The sequence below is a fragment of the Thermochaetoides thermophila genome (genome assembly GCF_000221225.1).
Source record: "Thermochaetoides thermophila DSM 1495 unplaced genomic scaffold scf7180000011822, whole genome shotgun sequence".
Classification (NCBI taxonomy): Eukaryota; Fungi; Ascomycota; class Sordariomycetes; order Sordariales; family Chaetomiaceae; genus Thermochaetoides; species Thermochaetoides thermophila.
In genome coordinates this window covers 349022-372054 of record NW_006383038.1, presented here as the reverse complement: position 1 = coordinate 372054, position 23033 = coordinate 349022, and the positions used below count along the sequence as shown (strand labels likewise).

The 23033-nt window shown below is 51.7% G+C and overlaps 6 protein-coding genes across 6 annotated transcripts; 2 read left to right on the top strand and 4 right to left on the bottom strand.

The window, feature by feature from the left end:
• Positions 1-289: 289 nt before the first annotated feature.
• CTHT_0065490 (geranylgeranyltransferase type I alpha subunit-like protein) lies at positions 290-1387 on the bottom strand (the record flags this gene model as incomplete). Its single annotated transcript, XM_006696785.1, has 3 exons — positions 290-783; positions 834-1184; positions 1240-1387. The coding sequence occupies 3 exons, from the start codon at positions 1385-1387 to the stop codon at positions 290-292; spliced, it is 993 nt and encodes a 330-aa protein (XP_006696848.1).
• A 1126-nt stretch (positions 1388-2513) lies between these two features.
• CTHT_0065480 (mevalonate kinase-like protein) lies at positions 2514-4603 on the bottom strand (the record flags this gene model as incomplete). The annotated part of the gene is made up of 2 exons (XM_006696784.1): positions 2514-3998; positions 4070-4603. The coding sequence occupies 2 exons, from the start codon at positions 4601-4603 to the stop codon at positions 2514-2516; spliced, it is 2019 nt and encodes a 672-aa protein (XP_006696847.1).
• A 2426-nt stretch (positions 4604-7029) lies between these two features.
• CTHT_0065470 (60S ribosomal protein eL38) lies at positions 7030-7505 on the bottom strand (the record flags this gene model as incomplete). Its single annotated transcript, XM_006696783.1, has 4 exons — positions 7030-7082; positions 7168-7335; positions 7385-7418; positions 7476-7505. The coding sequence occupies 4 exons, from the start codon at positions 7503-7505 to the stop codon at positions 7030-7032; spliced, it is 285 nt and encodes a 94-aa protein (XP_006696846.1).
• A 1532-nt stretch (positions 7506-9037) lies between these two features.
• On the top strand, positions 9038-11649 carry CTHT_0065460 (ribosomal protein L34-like protein; the record flags this gene model as incomplete). Its single annotated transcript, XM_006696782.1, has 5 exons — positions 9038-9055; positions 9116-10045; positions 10097-10536; positions 10916-11224; positions 11298-11649. The coding sequence occupies 5 exons, from the start codon at positions 9038-9040 to the stop codon at positions 11647-11649; spliced, it is 2049 nt and encodes a 682-aa protein (XP_006696845.1).
• Positions 11650-12464: 815 nt separating this feature from the next.
• On the bottom strand, positions 12465-15308 carry CTHT_0065450 (beta glucosidase-like protein; the record flags this gene model as incomplete). Its single annotated transcript, XM_006696781.1, has 3 exons — positions 12465-14431; positions 14491-14817; positions 15059-15308. 3 exons carry the CDS (start codon positions 15306-15308, stop codon positions 12465-12467), a joined length of 2544 nt encoding a protein of 847 aa, XP_006696844.1.
• Positions 15309-18250: 2942 nt separating this feature from the next.
• On the top strand, positions 18251-19429 carry CTHT_0065440 (triacylglycerol lipase-like protein; the record flags this gene model as incomplete). Its single annotated transcript, XM_006696780.1, has 4 exons — positions 18251-18316; positions 18382-18551; positions 18609-18713; positions 18769-19429. 4 exons carry the CDS (start codon positions 18251-18253, stop codon positions 19427-19429), a joined length of 1002 nt encoding a protein of 333 aa, XP_006696843.1.
• Positions 19430-23033: the final 3604 nt, after the last annotated feature.

The window sequence follows — 23033 nt, the reverse complement described above, 5'->3', positions numbered from 1 at the left end:
GTTCAACGAGATACTGGTATGACTTTCTTAGGGTTCTTAAAGCCTGCTATAATACAGCAGCGTATCACATCTCCCCGTTTGAAAATATTGGGGCTAATCTTTTTGACGGAATAACGCCTGATGAACGAGCTGGAATCACGACAACCTATCTCAGGACACCCACCAGTCCGTTGATTTCCATACTCTTCTCAAGAGGTCGGTAAACCAAACTGATATACATCAAGTACATTGTATGAAAAGTGCCTACATAGCCTAAACAGTAAAACCGAAGTCCATGACAAGAATCCCTCTACGCCTCCGCACCAATTTCCAGCCCCTTTCTCCTCCATTCCCAATACCCAACCCGAATCCTATCCCACTTCTCGCCCAGGCGGCGCAAAGCTAGATCTGCCTTATCCTTGTCTCCTCTCTCAGCATAGATCTCCGCCAGCAAATCCAGCGCATGCGTGCTCCTCACATCCTCCCCTTCACCATCCTCACCGAGTCCTTTCACGAACTCATTCGTAAACCCTTCAACAGTGGCCAACTTCCTCCCAGCCTTAACCAACACTCCGCGAAGGTAGTTCCACCCGCTCTGGCTCTGTGGCGCAAGGCGAATCTTGGCCATCGCATATGCGACCTCTCGGTCAACGATCTCTTGCGGCACCTTCGGATCTGGCTCACTGGCAGCCAACCCTGGGGTTGAGTGTGCGGGGTTGGAGAAGACAAGGAAGAAACGATGCGACCAAGCCGAGTTGTTCCGCACGTCGTCATCGAGTAAAGTTTCGATAGCCGCCAGCTCAGCTGGATCAGAGAAAAGGTTAAGCTTTGATACGAGGTAGGAGCGGTAGGACCAGACGTGGTAGTTTTCGTGTCTTCGGCGAGAATGTCGCGGAGGAAGGATTGTTCGGATGCGGCAAATTCGGCAATGGCGGAGGGGCCTTGCAGAGAAAGCTGGGGATAGTAATGCTCGACGAGCAAGTGGCGATGATGCCAGATCTGGTAGTTCTTGAGGTTGCGGAGAGCAACACCGTTGAGCCACGCGATCTCGTCTGGGATGGAGAGGTTGAGAGCGAAGACGTTGGCCGCCCGATACAACCAAACCGTATAGTGTGCTGGGTTCATGTTGATAATGTGTTCAGTCAGGCGCAGGCAGCGGGGGGAGTGCTCCTTAGCCTTCATGACTGCTCGCAAATACGCCATTGCTTGAATTCGGTCAGCACTGAGCTATCAATTTTTCATTGTTGTCACAGAACTCACCCTCTGCGTATTCCTCCGGATATGCAATCGCTGCAAGCGCCCCTTCAGGCTCTTGGTGTGCAATCGGCACGACATCTTCCCATTCTGGATCCTCGGCCAACCTACTACCCTCTCTGACCCCATATAACTCAGGCTTGAGCAGTGCCATCTTACTTGTTGACAACCTTCATATAGCCACAACGCAGGGATACCAGACAAGCTGGTCTTAAAGATGTTGTATGAGGGTAGAAGCTCCGACAATCGATGTGTTTTGGAATAAATAAAAACACAGCTACCGAATGTGGACAGTTCTTGTCGTGTACAGACCAGCTGCGGTTATGGAGGGATGGTGGTGAGATAGGGGAGAAGTAGTGGCAGTTGTAAAGGTAATGGCAATGGCAATGCTGTTGTTTGAGTTGGATGCTGAGGTGTGAAAAAGAAGTCAAATAGTGTCAGCCCAGTCCGAAGCACATGACCGAATGAGAGAAAGCACTTGGAACTGTCTAATGAAGGGATAGCACCATGTACATTTGATGCCTTCAACTTCAGGACAACAAAAGAAGTACCTTTGATCCTTGAACTCACACGATACGTCCTATTGCTCTAAATCTTTTTCGTGACAGAATCTGTGGCATACCAGTAGCGGCGAGCGTCATCAGCATAAAACAAAAGATAGATGCTCGTCGTGACCAGGCTCCAACAGGTCAAAGAAGGGCGCAGACAGGTAGGTTGAGGTAGGGCGGTCTGATGTGTGGAGGAAGTAGAGAGAGGAGCCAATGAAAAGTTTCATTTAGGAGCTCCACCGTTGGATGAGGCTCTCTTCGTGGCAGGTGAGGGGGAGCTCTGGAGGGGTAGCAAGGGGGAGACAGCGGGACGCGGGGAACAGAGGCGGCAATCTGAGATGCGCCGCCTCAGCACCAAGAAAAAGAGAACAATACTAAGCCATCACACATATTGTTCTGTTGTTTGCTCTCCTAACTGCTGCTGCTTGCAGCTTTTCGGACTTTGTTTCCCTGCGCGCCTATAGAGATACTAATAATTATTACATCAAGTACCGTAAGTAAGCAAAACATACCGCAAAAGAACTTAGAGCGTCCCAAGTCCGTGGGGCACGAAACATCTAGTAATAGGTACAAGAACGTTACCCTGATCCCAAACACTCACCCATCCGTCAACCCAGCAAGCTCCTGAATCAGCAAAGCCTATCGTCCTCGTTGTGTCGTATAGTTTAGGCTGTAGGTCTTTCTGAAGGAAGGTGGCTGTAGATGGCATCTGCTTGCCTAGAAGCTAAGCACTCAGATCCCGCTGTCAATCCTCCAAAACTTCCACCCCATCCTCTCTCCCTCTTTCCCGCGCACGCCTACCAACCGCTCAATTCCTTCGTTACCCTTGGCGCTCAGGAACTGGTTAAGGTCAATGTGTGCACCATGGTCGTTTTCCCCGGGTTTGCCGAGAATCACAGGATCTAGGACGCCCACACCGTCGCCACCCAATGTCGACTCGAACCGCTGATAACCCTCTTTCTCCAGCTCTGTCTCCAGGTCATTCAGTGTCTCGCGTGATACCCCTGGCTTGAGTAACGTAATGGAGCAGCCACCACCTCCAGCGCCTGTTAGCTTGGTCCAGCCGATGCCTCTCTTATCAACAAGTTCGCGCACGCGTTCCAGCCGCTCGTGCGACACACCTAGTGCCTTCAGAAGGCAATGGTTAGTGCTCATAAGCTCACCCAAAAGGCGACAACGGCTCTCCTCGGATAATAAGTCGCAGTCAGATGTTTTGGAGACATTGATATATGCATCAAGGATATTCTTGCTAGCCTCGGCAATAGGCTCGACCATCTCTAACTCCTCTGCACGCTGAAGCTGTGCCTCTGATGCTTTCAACGATACCATAAGATGGTCGTTGATGGCCAACAGTTCGCGCCGGAGCCCTTGGCTGCCCATTGGCTGCTTGTTGCAGGAAGTCGGCTCCAAAAACTTTTGGGAAATGTCGGTGATCATTCCGATTGCATCCAAAATGGGCTCTACCACCTCGGGAAGCTCCTCTTTGCGTTCTTTAACTTTGCTGACCAAGTTTTTGGTTGATTTCTCCACCTTTGTGTTCACCAGGAGAAGCGGAAGCTTGGGAAAGCTCCAGATGGGCTCAACCTCGGGACGCTTCTTGTAATCAGGGCGCCTGAAGTGCAGGGCCTTACCCTGGGTTGCCACCGTGTTGTCGACGCCTGACGGGTTACCGTGAATGAACATCTCATAGACATATGCCCAGCTGTTGATGCGCTCAAGCTGTATGCGCGCCTCGTTAGACGGCATGTTTGGACGTGGTCCAGCAAGTGCATCACTCCGTCGCAACAGAGCGGTCGCTAGGCAGACAGCGATCGTGGCGCTGCTGCCCAACCCCGCACCGATTGGGATGGTAGACCGAAGCGTAAAATGCGTGCCCCTGAAGGTCCAATCTGGGTCTCCAAGCATGAGAAACATGTAGAGAAAGGCGCCGGCAGAGCTTTGATGGATCTTGCGTTCCTTTTCTGACTTGATATGGGGTGATACATCAGCAGTATGTGGCTCTATCGCTGCCACGAGTTCTGGGTCAAGCTCTGTCACTACATCATGGTAATGTTTTTTCTTGTCTGGGCGCGAGAAAAGGTCCCATGGGAGATCGTCGATGTTCCATGAGTGGTCAAAGTTGATATCTGGGAACTTGAGCGTAATCGTCCCATCCGGCTTGGAGCGCTTCGAGACCAGAAGATACGAACGCAGTGACACCGAGGCGGCTATTGCGGCCTATGCAAAGAGAAGTAACGGTTAATATACTCTGCATCCGTCTCATCACTCATCCCTCTAACTGTGCTCACCTTGCCATGTACGACAGCATGCTCTCCAAAGACAATCACCTTACCGGGCGCCGACACCATGAAGGCCGATTCCATGGGGACCGAGTCGGCTATCAATGTAGAGGTCGAGTCTGTTGGAGACGACGTCTTGGGCTCTGTCGAGTCTTCTGCGGCCCGTGACGGCTGTCCATTTGCCAAATCGGTCTTAATGATTGGCTTCAGTTTGGCCGACACTGGCTGTATGAAGGGCAGGTCTGCGGGAGGGGATACAGGAGACGACAGAGCTCTTCTTTCCCTCGACCCAATCGACTTGAATCCGAGCCCATTTGCCATCCTAAGCACATGGGGCCCCGTTCCGTTCGCAAAACCCTTAGATAGGCCCGCGCTATGGCCTCCGTTGAGTGTGGAATTGTTCGTTTCCGAGTTATGGTTGCAGCCATTACGCCCGTTTGTCAGGCCATTATAGCCGTTCGCTGAGCCATCGAATCCGTTCAAAAAGCCATAGCAACCGTTTGACAGGCCGTGCTGGCCGTTTGTGACGCTCTGCGTTGTCATCCCTTCCCAATGCCAGCGCGCTTTCACCGAGGACGGTGCGAAGACCTAGGTAGCGGGAGCGCACAATAATATCGCGTCAAACTCGTCGAGGACAATAGCAAGCGACTGCGCGTATTCAATCCGTTCGCCAGGAAAGCAGGCACGGAAGTTGTGTGCAATCTGGGGCCAGAAGCAGTCGCGGAGTCAAGAGATGCAGTTGCAGCGCTGGGGAGCTGGCGATTGGCGTAGGCGGTGAGAGACGAGGTACAGGGGGTTGACGGGGAGATGGATGTGGTGTCGTTGAGGGTGTCGTGGGACAAGGAGAAGTGGGTGGTGATGAGCTTCACAGGTGAAGTTGGTTGGAAGGACAGGGAGCTGAACGGGCATTCAGGTTCAGGAGACCAAGGCCAACGCCATGAGCCGAGATAGGAAGGAGTGGGATTGGAAGAAGCGGGTGGAGACCCCTCTACGGACAGGCCGTTTAATTTACGGAGTACCAAACCAGGCCAAAGATGGGCGGGACGGCGGGCTTGTTGACAGTTGAGGTTAAGCAGTCGCTTTATCCAAACCGTCCCGTATCTTTTACTGTTGATCAGATCATCAGACGCGCCGCAGGCGACCTCGCACAGCAGTAACGAGAGCGAGTCCCAATAGAAGCGGCAGTTGTGCAAAACGTTGGAGAGTGGAAGTGACTGATTGCAGCGCCGCGCTGGAAACTTGCATTGAAACCAGATTGAAAAAAATAACAGCGGTGGGGCGTTGGTTGAGCTCGAACAGGGGTATCTGTTGAGTCGCAATCGAACTTCTCGATTACCATGATTGGTCCGTGCTGTCAATTGGGCTGGGCAACCGGCTGACAGGCCCACTTTTCCCCAGCAGCTTAGCTAATCATGGTCATGGCTCTGAGTTCCGCTCTAGTCGCCCCTTGCAGCAGGGTGTGTGGGAGACAACCTTGTCCAATGACGCTCCGTCCAATTATCAACTTTCGGGGTACTTACGAAGTACGTACAGAGTAGCAGATGACGGCCTCTCACACTCGTTCTTTGACGTTGAGTGTAAGTGGTAGACTGGAAGGTGTGATGTTCGTAAACTGTCAACGCTGCCCAACTCCTTTGTCATTACCAACGACACCCCACTGGCCCGTGACGTGGGCAGCCACAAGCCTTCAGCGATGAGTCGGCTCTTTGGACTAAGCCACCTGACCTTAGCTTGGCTGCAGATACACTGCCTGTTGTGCGTATCCATTTCGGAGGGAGCGCCAAAGGGTAGGTAATTATCGAACACGATCTTGAACTACTAAGTTGCCACCGATAGCACACAGCTTGAGCAATGGCATCGGTAGAAGTAACAGGTAGAGGCAGCCCCAATAGCAACTCCTTGATGTGTTCTTGGGGACAAAAGGGTTGTTGCTCGATAACCCCAACAACCAAGAGCAGACCTTCTGTGGGCAGCCCGATGCCTCTCAGGCGGCAGCTCTCGGACAACAGCTGCGCATCAGCGGGCCACTGATGCTGCCCAACACACATTCGGGTGTTGATGCTCAACGCTGATGTATTGTTGGACACGATCGACGAATCCTCGACAGTTGCTGTGCTACCCAACAACGGTGCTGAAATCATGGTCTTACCAGAGCCGCATGAGGCCTTGTGTCACCCTACAAAAGACTGTGGTGATGCAAAATGGATGGTGTCTGATTGGATCTTGCGCAAAGTCAGCACCTTAAACAAACTCGCTCGTCAACGATTATGAGTATATTATAATACTCGTTGGCACTCCAAAGGAGCGCCCGCAAAGTAGAAGCGGATGTTGAACCGGACCTTTGGGGCATCGAACCCTTTTGAAGCATGGCACCATCGTCTCAGTGACATGAAAACTTCCTCTCAAGCAAGTTCCAATTTAGTGAAGATCCCCTCATATATTGATCCGTTCAATCCCCTCTTTGATCACACTAGCAACCAAAGACAGTCGGTTTCGATTCGAACGTTATTCCTTATTCATCTTGCTGTGGGGCTACAGAAATTCCTGAATATTGCCTTTCTCCGGGAAGAGTCATGTCCTACTGCCCAACGGAAACCAGCATTCTGCGGAGGGTAATCCTTCCGGGATGTGGATTATGTGGGTGTCAGACGAGAATAAAGGCAGAGCTCTCCATTGTCACTGCTGCCAAGCAATGTGGGGAAAGGAAGTATAGGCCGAATGAGATTGGGCCTGGGCCTGGCCGATGAATGCAATTCATTCCTGGGGAGCCTCGCCGTCTACCGTGCCCTGTGGCCTAATCGTGGTAGTAAACACACCCAGCTCCAAAGTAACCCGTTCCAAGACGCCGTTTTTGTGAGTTGAAAACCCAAACCCTTGAACCGGCAAATGATGCATACGTGCCTCCATCGCGCCAATAACCCCGCGCTCAATCATCACCGTCTATCCCCTTTCAGAGACCCTTTAACAGCTCATGCCGAGGACTTGCGCTTATTGCGCTTGGGAACGTCCTTGATCTGGAGGTCTATTGACGGAGAAAGGAATCCGGCCGTCAGTCTTATTCGTACGTTCGGCATTGTTGAATCAGTCCGTGTTCCAGGGGAACCTACTGGGCGGCAGGCTCTGCTTGAGCTTCTCGGCCTTGTCGGAGTCTTTAAGCACAAGGGTATACAGGAACCGCTGGCAGCGGACCTTGAACTTGATCTGCTGGGTCTTCGGGTTCTTCTTGATCCGGGCAGCTGTAAGAGGAGGAGGAAACGCAATCGTCAGAATCTTCGCTGTCTTCAAGAGTTGGTTATGTCGATTTTTGGAGCATATGTAACGTACAAGAAGCGTCCTTCCGCCGGCAGATCTCGATGAACTACGAGGGCAAAAGTTAGATTTTATTCACATACATATATAAAACGATATTCCTCACCTTCTTAATGTCGCTGACTTCCTGAGGCATTTTGACTGGCTGTGCTGAGGCTCCTTGTACGGGTCGAAAGGGGACTGGGGGTTTAAGATCGTGAGTTTGGATTTCTCGAAATTATTTTCTGTGGGTTTTCGGTGGTGGGGTCTCCGGCTCGACAGCTGCATGTTCTGGGTTTGCCGGCTGACAGGGGTAGGGGTTGCCACAACTTCCCCATTGTGGCTGTGACGTCCTGTGGCGTCAGCTACCTTGTTGTTATGGGAATGATCAATGGGTTGTTGCCAGGTATGCTAACTACTTGACTTCTTATTTCTACAGAGTTGGCAGCATTATCTGTAGCATTGTTTCACCTTTAGAATCCAAAAGCACAGATTAGAGTCAGAAGCCAAACATCAGCATGGCAACGCCATTGGACAGAGCCATGAGGTCAAAGGTGAGTGATCCGCTATGAACACATCCAAACTAGATATACTCTCTTGCTCGTTGAGTCATTAACAATCATTGAGTTCTAGAATACCTTGCTTGGTAAGCAATATTATGCTTCCCGATATTACAGATTGAGTTGAAGCTGACCTATACCAAAGCATTTGCTGGGCTAGTTACAAGTGTTGCAGTGTGGGCGATATGGGGAGGCGATCTGTTCCCACCGGAACCAGACCCCACAGGCGATCCGGAAACATGGACTCGAGGAGAGCTTAGAAGATGGCTGGCCGCCGTATGACTCAGTAGTCTTTACGTATCTTTAGGGCGACAAGACCGACTAACTTTGAGTAACAGAGGAACCTATTTCCGCAAGACTCCGATACTCGGGAACAACTTCTGGAGCGGGTCCGAGCTAACATGAGAATGTCTGGGTCATAAAACAAACGGCTGCAGGTCACTCCTCATGCGTGCCAGTTCATATATATTGCTCCTATTACTGTAGCATCTGGGACAATTTAGAGCACATGAGATTAAGGTTAAGCAACAGGCTGGTGGGTCTGCTTCAGGTAGGGGAGCTTGAAAGTTTGGGAAAGGAAGCTTCAGATTGAAAGATCTGATGAGGTCATGAAAAATCCTGCTCCCAAACTAAGGATAGCTTGAGCGGTTCTAAGAACAAGGCGCCAAGTATATCATACTTTAGGTAATGATGATTGGATAGTAAAAATAAAGAGATCTATCAGATGATAGGCATAGTAACCACAAAAACAATCACAGAGGCTCCACTTGCGAGACTCTCAATGAAATGGAGATTATTCTGAGCATTCTTAGGTAGGACCACATAACAGGTGCCTCATAGGATAAAAGTTGGCCTGTGCTTTTCCCCAAAAGACTCGGTAATTTTTATCCAATCAACAGCCAAAGATGTAGTCCTAAAGACCCGTCTGACACGAAAACGCCAGCGTGTTTGTTGCACGCTGCAGATGGTTGGTGGGGACGCAAGGACAGCTTGCGGGACCCTCCCTTTCCGGGGACCTACCAAACCTTAGCCTCCATCCAACAAAACCACGCCTTAGTCTAAAACCCCAACAATCAAAGCTTGTGAACCGAGCCCGCGGCCGCTGAGCAGTCGCGTCCCCTCGTTCACCATGTTGGGCTTTCTTCAGGTATGTGACTATCTAGATTCGGTGTTGAATGACCACTACTGACAACCGACAATCATTCAGCGCCTCGCGCGCTTCCTGGACCGCCCACTCTTCCCATGGAAGAAACTCATTATCGGTTTCTCAGTCGGTCAGTATCTATTTGAAAGTTTCCTCAGCTGGCGTCAATATCAGGTCCTGCAGCGGACACAGCCTCCCAAGGTGCTCGAGCATGAGGTTTCACAGGACGTTTTCGACAAGAGCCAGGCCTATTCGCGGGCCAAGGCCAAGTTCTCTGCGATCAATGGATTGTATAGTCAGCTTCTGAATCTGGGGTTCTACCATTTCGATGTGCTTCCGAAGCTTTGGTCTTGGACGGGCGACCTGCTCCTTCGCTGGGCACCGGCCCGTTTCAGTGGGGAAATATCACACTCCATCGTCTTCATTCTGGCCTTCATCGTCATCCAACAGGTCCTGTCACTTCCCTCTAGCATCTATCAAACATTTGTGCTCGAGGAGAAGTTTGGTTTCAATAAGCAGACTCCAAAACTGTTCGTGACTGACCTGATCAAGACCAACATGCTCTTCTTCTTCTTGGTTCCTCCTATCCTCTTTGGGTTCCTGTCTATCATCAAGAAGACAGGCAACCAGTTCTTCTATTATCTCTGGATGTTCGGTGCCGGGCTGCAGATGTTCATGATAACCATCTACCCAATTGTCATCCTCCCTCTCTTCAACAAGCTGTCTCCATTGGAGGAGGGCAAACTCAAGACCGATGTGGAGGACTTGGCAAAGAAGCTGAAGTTCCCACTGCATGAACTCTACGTCATCGATGGCAGCAAGCGCAGCGCTCATAGCAATGCCTACTTCTTCGGTCTTCCTTGGAAGAAGCACATCGTCATCTATGATACGTTGATCGAGAAGAGCGAGAATGACGAGGTAGTCGCCGTCCTTGCTCATGAGCTCGGCCACTGGAAGCTGGGCCACACGACCAAGATTTTCGGCATCTCTCAAGTAAGTGACCTACCGTGCTGTCCAGTTTTAATTGATGACTGACAGTTGAAGGCCCATTTCTTCTACATCTTCGCGCTTTTCTCCGTCTTCATCAACAATAACTCTCTCTATGCGGACTTTGGCTTCACTGACCAGCACCCCATTATCATCGGCTTCTTGCTATTCTCCGACATTCTCGGCCCAATGGATAACGTTATCAAGCTGATGATGAATATTCTCAGTCGCAAGTTTGAGTTCCAGGCTGATGGTTTTGCCAAAGAGCTTGGCTATAAGACTGAGCTGGCACGGTCATTGATTAAGCTGCAAATCCAGAACCTGAGCACCATGGATGCCGATTGGATGTACGCCAGTTACCATTTCTCTCACCCTATCCTCCCGGAACGTCTCAAGGCGCTTGAGTGGGTGCCAACATCGAAGGTGGCGGTCGAGAAGCCACAGAGTGAGAAGGATACGAAGGAGGATGTTGCTGTTGCGACTGGCAGGGATGAGCTGTAAACACTCTCAATTGTAATTTAGCAACTTCATCTTGGTTTGTGTTTGACACAAGGGATACAGAGATACTTTTGTAGGACTTGTTAGCGAAACTGGTAGTTCCGGCTTATACGGCGTCGTCTTCGAAGACGTCGACTAGAAAGCGAGAACTCGGCTAAAACCCTAACCCTGCCATTCGAGCATTTGGAGGTAACACAATGTACTCGGTTCTTATTACCAAAGAGACATCGTTAACTCTATATCCTATTAAGTTTGCTAGCAACAATTCTCTGGTAAGCTCCATACTGCTGCCTGAAGCTTGTCGTTGCCCATAACAATCCTTGGTGGATGTGTCACTGTTGTTTCTTGCTGCTGACAGCTGCAAATTTGGTTCGGCAGCTGCCGCCGGTCCGTGCAGCAGTCTCGGCTTAGGAACCCCAATCGCAACGGCCAATTCGAACTCGACCAAAAACTCTGGGACTACGACGGCGTTTCAGGGAACTCGACCGCGAACCCGCTTGCAAAGGCGGCGACAAACCCTATTGTGCGCAACGACTCCATGGTCAGCGTTACTAAAGTTCAGGTCACTCCCGCAACAATGTCCCGCGTCACCACGACCGCCCTCCAGGCCGCCTTGCGCCGCCCAACCGCCCGTCTTCTGGCGTCCCGCGTTTCGGCGATGGCGATCGTGAGCAAGCCCACTGCGCGGTAGGCGAATGCTCCTCCCCGACGGCTACCCAGGAACACAGCAATATGCTTACTCCGCAAACAAACACAACAGGAGCTTCTCCCACCTCCCGACCCTTCGCCCAACTCTCGTTCCCTCCTCTCCCGTATTCCGCTCCCCCACGTCCACGTCCACCTCCACAACCTCCATGTTCCAGCCCACATCAGCCCTCAATGGGTCACTAGCAGCTGCTGCCGATGTCGTCCCCAAGTCGTCCCTCCTTGGCTCACACCCGTCCATGGATGCTGCGCAGATCCGCGCTGGCCCGCGCAACACCATGAACCGGTCGACACGCCTAATCCAAAAGCGGCGCCACGGGTTTTTGGCGCGGAAGCGGTCGAAGACGGGGCAGAAGATCCTAAAGAGGCGGATATGTAAGGGAAGGAAGAGGTTGGCTGCTCTGTGAAGGAGTAGTTGAGGATTGTACGAGGTGCGTTTTGGGGTTAAGGGCGGTTTTGATCCATCCGAGTGCACAGATTGAAGACTAGGCAGTGACGAGGATGAACGTACTGCACCAATTCTGGCCAGTTGCCTAGCAAGCTGGCTGCCTGTGTTCCCATGGATCAGAAGCTGTCTAGGCACGCTCAGGGGTCCTGTTTTCGTCTACAGCGGCGGAGAGATCCGCACGTGTTTCAACGAAAGCAGTGAGCGCTAATGAAGGCATGAGTCCGAGGGATGGGGACAAATGGTACAGAATGGGATATGGTCCTTCGTCTTCTCAGGTTAGGGACGCTTTTGGGTTGTGGAAGGGGACGGCTGAGTATTCTCCGGGTTGCCAGGAGGGTATACGTTTACATGATGTATAACATTACTCTGTACTATAGATCGCCGATCGTAAGGTCGGCTTAGAGACCGTGTAGGCGGCGATGTCGGATCCGATTTGTGCTCTGAGGGGGAATGTACAGGAGCATTTGCAGTGCCATCACGAGCCCTTCCCCTTTCACTTCTGTTTCAATATCGCTCATGTTTCAAAAGCTCCCATATGTGATTAGAACTTGACAGTTGAAAAACTTCAGAGGGAGTATGTATGCACATAGTTGACAAAAAAAAAATCGAAGTTGTATAAGCAGTCATATACTAGAAGTAATAACAAAAACAAACGAGCCTTTTCCCAATAACTGGACCTAAGTAATTAAGCAACTAATTGTGCACATTCACAGTCCTATTATTCCCTCAATGCTTCCAAGAAGCCAGTCGTCACACGGGTCGACCGCGATGCATTTAGACTGGCGGCTTCACATCAACTTCACACTTCAACGTGTCCGTGTAGCACGCCAGTCCCAGCTTATCACTCGCTTCACCAATCCACACAGTAAACCTCTTCTCCTCTTCTGCCCCTGGAACAACCCAGTTCTGCCTTACCACATCCCACACGCTCAAATCCTTCCTCGTCAGTTGTAGCACCACCTCTTGTTCCTCTCCAGGAGCAAGCTCCCGCGTCTTCTCGAAGTCCCTGAGCTGCACAACGGGCGTGTCGTACGCAATACCTGAGGGGTACTGCACGTAGGCCTGAGCGACGGCCTTGCCCTTGAACTTGGAGCCTGTATTACGTACCGTCAGGCGAATCTCATACGCGACATCCCAGAGCGCCGGGTGACCACCTTCACCGCCACCAGCAGGAGAAGGAGGATGAGGTGTTGTGGAATATCCATCTGGGTAGGGATAGCGGGTCTTGTTGGCAACTCCGATGGCGTAGGCCTCGTCAGCATCGGACTTGGAGAGCCAAGGGTATAGGTAGCGCCAGATGCGATCGAATTTTTCTGGCCAGTAGGCTTCGGAGGCTGGTGGGATGGTGGTAGGATAGGAAGGGATGGGAAGCTTCGACGGACGTGGAGGTGGCAGGAAGGTAAGAGGCGTGACACGCTTGATGGTTGCATTGCTGAAGGAGAAGGTTGTGTAGCTCAACCCGTGACCGAAGGCAAAGCGAGGTTTGATGTTGTTCTTGTTCAGATAGCGGTAGTCGATGTAGAGGCCTTCAGTGTAAGTGTCCTGGACCTGGCCAAAAGTAAAGCCCTTGAGTTTGGCAATGCTGTCGGGATAGTCGGTGGCGGCCTTGGTGATGGAATAAGGAAGATGGCCACTGGGTGAAACGTCGCCAAAAAGAACATTCGTGAGCGATTCACCGGCTTCCTGACCTGGGAGATGAGCAAAGAGTACGGCCTTAACAGATGGAAGGTCGACCCATGACTCAAGAATCAGGGGTCCGACGGTATGGACAACCACGATAACTTTCTTGAAGCTTTTGGCGACGTCCTGAACCAGCTTATCGCCGTCATGCCAGGCGGCGAGTTTGTGGTTATCACGATCGCCATGATTTCCCTCGACCGTGAGTGTGTTCTCACCCGAGTCGGAACTGATGAAGACAATAGCGACTTCATCATCTGCAGGGGTAGATATCTTGGGGAATTTGTCGGTATTGTAGAACTTGACGTCGGGGATTCTCCTTCGAATGGCGGAGATGGGATCGTCAAGATAGGGGTAGTCGGCCACACCAGAACCCCAGCCCATGCCGAGCGTGCCTTTATTACAGGCCCGAGCTAAGCATGCGTTTGGGCCGTCAGGATTTACTGCAGCATCGGTGCCGAAAACGCTGACCTTCGCCGACCTGGAGATCGGAAGAAGCGGGCCGTCGTTTTTTAGCAAGGTAATAGCATCCTGGGCCACCTGGCGCGCCACCTTCCAGTGGTCAGCCTGGACGTTGACAAACCAATTGACTTGGCCACTCGGCGAAAAGAGTGCAGCCGGGTACAAGGGGCCATTCTTGTTCCTAGTGTTGGAGGAGAACTTGGGACGAGGATGGTTCTTGTCCTGTCCCATCTTATACCATGTTGCCACGATCCTGGTGACCATGTCGTTGAGCCTATCAACAGGCACGGAGCCGTTGAGCACAGAGCGAGTCAACTCGTACTGCCATAAGCTAAAGCCAAACAGAGGGATGTTGGTGTCTCCCGGCATGTTCATATCGAGACCAGCCAGGGCCGAGTCGACCCCTGAGATGTGGCTCAACCAGTCCGACATGACAAAACCCTGGAAGCCCAGCTCGTCTTTGAGAATGCCATTGATGAGGTAACTATTCTGAGAGCAAGCCGAACCGTTCACCGCATTGTATGCAGTCATAACGGCGCCAACGCCGGCATGGACTGCTTCAGCAAACGGCCAGAGGTAGAGCTCATGAAGGGTACGATCATCTGAAAGGCTATCAGCAGGTATGTTATGCTTCTAGCAGTCGTCCGGTCACACCTCTTACCGATGTTGGCACTGTATCCGGGTTGAAACAAGTGGTACATTCGGTACATTTCCTGCTCGTTGCCAATAAGGTGCTTGACGGTTGCGATGATACCTTGTTCCTGGACGCCCTTGATGGTGAGAGCAGCTGCCTTAGCTTGCAGAACAGGATCTGCACCGAAGCCTTCCCAGTTGCGGCCTCCCAAGGGCTTGCGACCCATGGGTCCAACCGCGGGGCCGAGATGGATGTTGGTTCCTTTACCACGGAACTCCTCACCCAGGGCCACGCCTCGCGCATACATCAGAGACTTGTCCCATGTTGCTCCCGTAGTGATGCCCGCGGGAAAGGCTGTGACATTGTCGGCAGAGGCAACTCCCAGGGCCGAGTCCTGGAGACAGAGTTGGGGAAAGCCAAGACGGTCGGCGCTTCCAGAATTTCCCACACATGGTCTAGACAGTCAGCGACCGGCAATCCCCAATGAGGGAGGTTTGCGCAGTGATGCGCGCAGTAATTCCAAGACTTACCCTGTTCACATGTCAGTTACAACGCCACATCAGAAACGGGGTATGACTTAGGAGAAGGGTCTTACCCATCCACATGCCAACTCCGGACGTGATGTTTGTCTTTTCGGCTAGAGTCATCCTCGAAACGAGAGCTTGGGCCTTTGCGTAAGCCTCACTCCAGGAAGCGAGCCAGCCGCCATAGGGAGTCGGGTAGTAGGGCGCAGCACGGTATCCAGCCGGTACCGGATCTCTAGGTCCTATACTGCGAGCGACGGAGCCGGACGACAACAAACCCAGGGCTATTGAGCCCCAGAGTTTCGCGCCGTGGAGAACCATAGCGAGACTACGCTGTGTGATTTCGAGGCGAAGGCTCGAGTCAAGGAAAGCTGGCCAGGAGGTAATCAATGGCAGCAAGTGCTCCTAGAAAACAAGAGCCCCAGAAATACAGCCTGCAAGTTTAGAGGAGTGGCACGAACAGAGAGAACTTGTGCCATTCTGGCTTGATCCAGTCTGGATCATTAACTGTCTGGCAGGTAGCTGGAGTCCCGAGGCTTGTAAAACACAAAGGCAGCGAAGTACCCGCCGAGGACGGGGCGGGGTTGTCCACGAGGGTGCATTGGGAGAAGGATTGGAGAAGCAAAGGACTTTGGAGCAGGCATCAAAAAGGGCAGGCAGAGCAAGAGATGTGAAATGACCATGGGCATATCGATTACGATTGGGCGGGACGTTGTATTTGACGGCGGGAGTTGTAACGTAAAGGTCCAATCGGGAGCACGTGTTGTGTAATCTGGAAGTCGTCTCATCCGCCAAGACGGGGGATGGCAACAAGCGACGGGTTTGTCGCCCATACCCAGTGGCTGAAGATATTCCTCAGACTTCCAAATTCACATATTGACAGAGCCAGGAAGAAGATAGAAGCTAAAGTACGTAGAATCGCTGAGCTTCTGACCAACCGGATGTCCTAAATAAGTGCGATACTTGTCTGATCTCGCGAATATTTGATAATCAAAGCCCTAGTAAGATCTTCTCATGCGGCGTCACACCGATCCGGTTGCCGATAAGTTTCCATAGGAAAAGCCTTCGGAATATTTAGTTGAAAAGGGGATAAATTCAAAGGGAATCTCGCGTGTCCATAGACAGGACCCTGCAAGGACACGAACCGTGGAAATGGGACGGCCGACAAGGGCTCATTGGATCTTGACAACTTCAATGCTGCTACGTGACTTGGAGTGGTTGACTGAACCCTTAGTGCGCCTTAACCCTTGCAAAGGGTTTCCCGGGAAATCGATTTGTCGACTACCTCAGGGCACTGGTCCCAGAAGTTGGTGACAACTACGCTCAAAGTCAGCGAAACTCCTATTTTAAGAAAGCTCTCGAACATGCCAGTTTTCTTATCAAGCATGCGCCTCTCCTTCATCATATACTGAGGTTGAGAGGGACGCGTCGATCTACCCCTGGATCGGAGACAGATAAACTCCGTGCCCCGTAGCTGAGGACTTGGACCAATCACAGCAACGGGCTTCCGCTTGGAAGCGAGGCGCAGCGAGCCAAGCACGCTCCGGCCAACCTCAGCATCGATAGAAGATTCTCCCGCAGCGTCCGTGCAGCCAAGATCGGTCCCTGAATTTCGATTTCCAGGAACAAGCGGAAGCAGCAAGCGAAGCGTTACACAAACACAAACCTATCCCCAGCTATCAAAGACCAATCATAGCGCGGGAAGAGGAAGAAGGAAGACGACGATCAACGACACAGCAGATGCGCTCCCCTGACTGCGCACAGAAGCCATCACGCACGCGAAGAGCTGCTTGAAAAGGCAGGTTCGCAAGAACAGCGCCTTGATGTTGCGGGGTAGAAGCCGTCTTCCGGCTTCCGTCTACATCACCCTGCCATTCCCCCGCAGTTTTTGTCGTCAACGGTCGCTGTTTGCGTGGCGAAGTGGATAGGTGGATAGAAATGTTGTGTAAGGTCGACGCTCCCATGACCCCGACCGCTTGCACCTCCACGAGTAGGCAGCATTGGAGTTAGACTTCGGTGTAACGCCAGTCGGCATTATATGCAGGATTGGACTGAATGCCGATCTGCAGATAGTGTCGTTACCTATGCTACGGTCTCTGGCCACGTCTGTTCGCAATCGTCTGCGGCGGGAGCTAACCTGGCTACGGATAGTTACACCAAGCCCGGCCAGCAATTAATGGAAGCATCCACGAGCCACATGGGAAAATGCACGAGGAGGTTTCCCGATCGCAGCCTGCTCCCCAGTTTCTTGGCTCTGCGAGCGTCGCTTGGCACTCACACGCTTCGGGCGACCCTGGAACCTGCATCGAAGAATTCATGCGCGGGACGCCCCGTGGACGGACGAGATGGGCGAGATCGCGGATCGCCTGTTCGGATTGCCGTTTACGTCATGCAGAGGCGTCCTTAACAGCCTGAGGCGTGGGTTTGCACGTATACGGTGTTCTCGGTATTTTCGGAAACACCTGGGCAAGGCATCGTTGTTGGGCCCCAATCTTGTTGCTCGGAGGATCTCGTCAACCCACTGGGAGCCGATGACAAGCCCTCAACTTCTCACTAAGGTCAGAAACTACGGATACAGACATTATTGTTTTCTGCGACGCTCCAGCCTGCGTAAGTAGAACTCCAATATACTAGGCACTTACACGGTTTCTCTTCGGACCGGCCAGTGCTCGAGCTCGTCGGCGCTTCTGTGCAGTTTAGGAGAGCTCTTCGCCAGCCAGCAAAGCTCCACACCACCATGACTGCTGCAAACCCGGCGTTGCGCTCCCCTTTAGGAAGTTTCCGAACTGCGGCTCCTTGCCGGCGCAGTGGTGTTGTTTCGCCTATCGACGTATCGAGGAACTGTTACCTTGGCTCGTTTCGGGTCAAGGCGTCTACGGGGGGTCAACATAGGGCCAACCATGGGTGTGGGTTTGTGCTGGCCACGCCACGTCCACAATGAAAGCCATGGTGCTGGGCCTGGATCGCGGGGGACGCGATGGAAGACGCCGTTTCGGTACCATTTTGCGCAAGGGGTTGGCGGAACCAGTCTGCAATGCCTGTGGGGCATCGTCGCTGGACTCCTCTATGTGAGATGACGCCAGGTGAAGACTAGCAAGTTTATATAAACGGCTACCCCTATCACCATGGCCATACTCGCTCTCTATGCTTCACACAGCTTCTCCAAGGTCGACAACGAGGGTGCTGTATCTCCTGAGGAGTTGTCTTGAGCCCTCCTGCATCTCTCCCAACCAAAGACTGCTGCGGTCTCATCAATCACCAACATGAAAGGCTTTCTCCTAGCTTCCCTCGCGGCCTTGGCCGTTGCCGCACCCAGCAGCAAAAAACAGGTCAGTGATATGTCCGTGCTGGATGATTAGCTTGCGAAATGACTTTTCTGGATGCTAACAGCCAGCGTGCAGCTCCTGTCACTGCTCAACAACTCAATAACTTCAAGCTGTATATGCAGTGGTCAAGCGCCTCACACTGTGCCAACGAAGCTCCTATCGGGTCGGTTGTCACTTGCACTGACAACCAATGCTCCATGTTCCAAAGCCACAATGCTACGGTGGCTGCCACCTTCATGTATGTGTGCAGTTATTGTTTCCGGACACACACAGTTTGACTAACATGCGCCGTCAGTGGCTCTATCCTCGACATGAGAGGCTTCCTGGGCATCGATGATGTTGACAAGAACATCGTTCTGTCCTTCAGGGGCTCTACCTCCTGGAGAAACTGGATCGCCGAGTAAGCCGGTGCCTGTCTTAAGACATTAGCTTGATTGTTAACACAACTGCTCCAGTGCCATCTTCGTCCAGACACCCTGCGATCTCACTCCCGGGTGCCTCGTCCACGCTGGTTTTTATGCTTCCTGGCTCGAGATCAAGAACTCTGTGATCGATGCTGTCAAGGCTGCCAAGGCTGCTCACCCCAACTACAAACTCGTCACAACCGGGCACTCCCTCGGCGCCGCCGTCGCCACCCTTGCAGCCGCCACCCTCCGCAAGGCCGGTATTCCCATTGAGCTGTATACTTACGGCTCGCCGCGCGTCGGCAACAAGGCCTTTGCCGAGTTTGTCACCAATCAGGCTGGCGGCGAGTACCGCTTAACCCACAGCGCCGATCCCATCCCGCGTCTGCCCCCCATCATCTTCAACTACCGCCACACAAGCCCCGAGTACTGGTTTGACGAGGGCGAGGATGGCGTTGTGACAGTCGATGAGTTCCAGATCTGCGAGGGCTATGCCAATGTCAACTGCAACGCTGCCACATCGGGCTTCAACATGGACCTGCACGGGTGGTACTTTCAGAATCACCAGGGCTGCTCCCTTGGCTACACACCTTGGCGTGCGGTCAAGGAGCGCGAGTTGAGCGATCCTGAGCTTGAGGCATTAGTGAATAGGTTTGCCGAGATGGACAAAGCATATGTGGAGAACCTGAACCTGGAGGGCTTGGAGCCTTGATCAGATGGACAGTTGTTTGACTTGTTGAGGATATGGTGTGGAGGAGCTTTTGGATACAAAATGACATGATTAATATGGCCTGACGACGCATGGGATGTATGACCAAGTTTCATTGTATATATTTGGGTACATAGTTGGATGCTTGTTCAATATCCAAAGACATGATTATGCTGCACAGAAAGGCATTTCTTCGTTCCAGAGCTCGACTTCTCAAAACTTTGTGTCAGCCAACCGAACGTCCACTTCATTCTCTCCCTTACCTTATGACCCCTCATTGTTTAATATCAAAAGGGTCTCAAAAGTGAGAAATGGAGACCTGGAACGCGGAGATTATCAGGTTTCGTATGTGAGAGGATCTGGGCACTATCTATCTGTCCATAGTCCATAGCTTCACAAATGCACAAAGTGGCCTCGGCACAAAGACACTACCCTCAAGCAACCTTTCTACTCGTCCCGAGATGCCTTCTGTTGGATCCTGAACGTCTTGACAAAGGTAGTCGCTATCTCTTCATACCATAGACTCCGTTCTCAACACCTCCCAATGGTGAACATCTGCACAACTAGCCACTGCCAACGTCCCTACGTACCTACATCATACTTCATAGCAACCCCCCCCCCCTTATAAAAGTGGTTGCGCTCTGGTTACTCGGAAATCTTCCAAATCTCGATCATCTGGCCTGCTGGCAGGCGTGACGGAAATTAGAATTGGCCTTCTGCAACCATGCCGTCTTTCTCAAAGCCAAGCAGCCGACATGCTCTTTATCGTAACCTACTTCAGGCTATCCAATTTACCATGTTGCATGATTATTGTAAGTAAATACAAGTGTTCACGTGCTTTTGTTCCCTCGCTTGCTGTTGTTGCGGCTTCTGTTGGTTCTGGGGTTCCGATTGCGATGTGCGAGCGGTTTACCGGAGCGCTGCTGCTCATTACAGTCTCTGTGGTATTGAAAGTCGTCTTCTGTCTTTTGACTCTGTCAGCCAGAACACCGTATGGGTCATCAACCTGGCCAACGGTATTGCTATCGATTGCCCCCTCCAGGTGCGAGTACCTGCCGATTGTTGGTGACAGATATATTCTGGCTGAGTTTTCTTTTTCTGTGGAGCTGAGTACATACTCTAGGTCGGCAGGGTACCCCAATGAAAACTCATCTCTATACTCAAGATTCTTCTTCGCTGTCGGAATTATGCTTATGTTGTGACTGTCAGAGGAGAATAACGTCCTCTTTGAGCGTGTCGAGAAGCATGAATCGTTCGAATAGCCCGAACCTGATTGTTGCTTTGACGCCACAAGGGCTTTTTGGTGGGAAAACGTTGAGCTTCAGCAGTTGGCTGTCAGACTAGGGGCCCGTTGTAATCGTACCCTCCCTGCCAGCAGGTTGTTGAAGGTAGTGAGGAGGATAGGAGAAGAAATGGCCTCTAGACACCACTCGGCCGCAGGGGCGCTCTTTGATCGCCTGCCGGGGGGGTGGGGTTTGAACCGTACGTGTACTCTAGAAAAATCGCCGTGGCCTGATACCTCCGCAAGCCATCGCGTGGGGCACTACCGGGAGAACTTCTCCAGGAAGGGCTTGACTGTGTGCCCGTCCCAGCGGGCCGACGAGGGCTTATTGGCGCGCACCAGCCTCTCATGTTTTGGGGAGGCACCCGGCGCCGTTTTTCGGGGGTTTGGAGGGAGACCAAGCCACGTCCTTGGCCCCTGGAGACGAGGCTCCCATCGGGGCTGAGCTCCGAGACCCGCAGCCGCCTGGTGTGAGCGGGACCAGGCTTGGTAGGGGGGTCGGTGAAGCTTGGTTTGAAGGGGATAGTCGGCTGGCAACATCTCTACGCGACTCTTCCACCGGGCTTTCTCCCCTGTCCATTAGGAGACAAGTTTGATGAGACTGCGATTCTTGATGCTGAAGATATGCTTTCGGCATGTTGCGGGCTCGTTGTCAATTTCAAAGAGAGTGATATCATTCGACTTTTTTTTACTTCACAATTCAGGAATACTTCCAGGGATGTTTTGACTCGGTGGTTTCTGAACGCCAACTTCGATATCGCAAATACCTGCATGCCGTATCTTTCGTTCAAAGATTTTTCAGGCCCTGTCAAGACGTATGAGGAGGCGCGTGAACGACTTGATGAGCCTCTCTTCACCTATTGCTGTTGACTACTGGGGACATCATACATCTGCATGTTCCCCCTTCCCTCCTCAACTGATTTGAACTACTGACAATTCAGGAATGGGTCAAGATGGTGGTATAACTTTGTGACACCTTTGGGGGGCGGTCAGAAAGCGGTCTTGGCTTTCTTTAGATGATTTGCGGCCATCTCAGAATGCATTTCACATTGTTGGTATCTATAGGCTCAAGAGTTCAGTTAAGGCACTCCTTGAGCGTGCCCAGGATGTTGATCCAAACCGACAAGACATCTATGGCCGAACGCCGCTGAGTTGAGCTGCAGTGAGAGGCCATACGGAGGTGGTTAAAACTCTGTTACCTGATAACCGAGTTTATCCAAACTTGCAAGCCGACTCTGGCCGAACGCCACTGAGCTTGTCTGCATCGATGGGCCATACAGAGGTTGTTATAAGGTCTGTCATCTGGTAGCCGAATGGATCCAGAGCAACAAGATAAGAGAGACAGAACGCTGCTGAGTTGGGCTGCAAGGAATGGCCATACGGAGGTTGTTATAACTCTGCTATCCGATAGCCGAGTTAGGTCAGTGGGATGTTTGGTTGTGTATAAGGGAAAGTCATATCGAAAACCTTGCATGAATTCTCATATACAAGTTTATGAACTATATCGTTTGCTATATATTACTTCAGTGTTAGTAGTCTAAGGATATTTCGTGATTTTTCTAAACGAAAGCTGGCTGGCTCTGAGCGAAGTATGAACTGAAAGCATTTTTCCAGTGAGCTGGGCTGAGATCTCGATAAAATAGAATGCTAGTTGCAACGATTCACAGCCTCCTGAGATAGACTCAAGGATAGTGACCAGGCTACGGAATCTGAGAGACAGAAGTTCTCGCACAGAATGCTCAACACTGCGGTCATCTATTAGGGTAAGTAGCTGTTTATATTGCTTACTATGGAGTTCTCATGGATATCATCGAGCGGATAGCGAGCTACATCCTTACAAACACGATCTTGATCATTCTCCCATGGTTATTATCATTGTTTCCTAGGTGACTCTCACGCCTGTGTAGTCGATTATCATTCTTGGTTTGGTGATTATTAACGGAGTATGCGAGCTCTCATGTGCGAGGCAGTTTCGGCTGCACCCTGTTAAATTAGAAGCAAGATAAACAATGAGTTGAAGAGATTTATTTTTCAGTCTATGTATTCTAGAAATCTTTATTCTTCAAAAAAAATTGCGTGTTTTTCTGCTAGCAAAATCCTAAAATCGTAAGGCATCTGGCATAGGATGGGAAACACAGCAAAATTAAAGCTACAACCTCAAATGTTTGATTCCACATACCCCGCGGCAGGCGACGAGAGGTCCTCCATGACGACCCCCAACCCCCCAGCAGAGAGAGCTTCGGAGCCACCACAAGTACAAAACTCCACGGCCGGCCCCATCCGGCCCGAGGACCAGACAAACCCCACTTCCCCGCCCGATTCTCC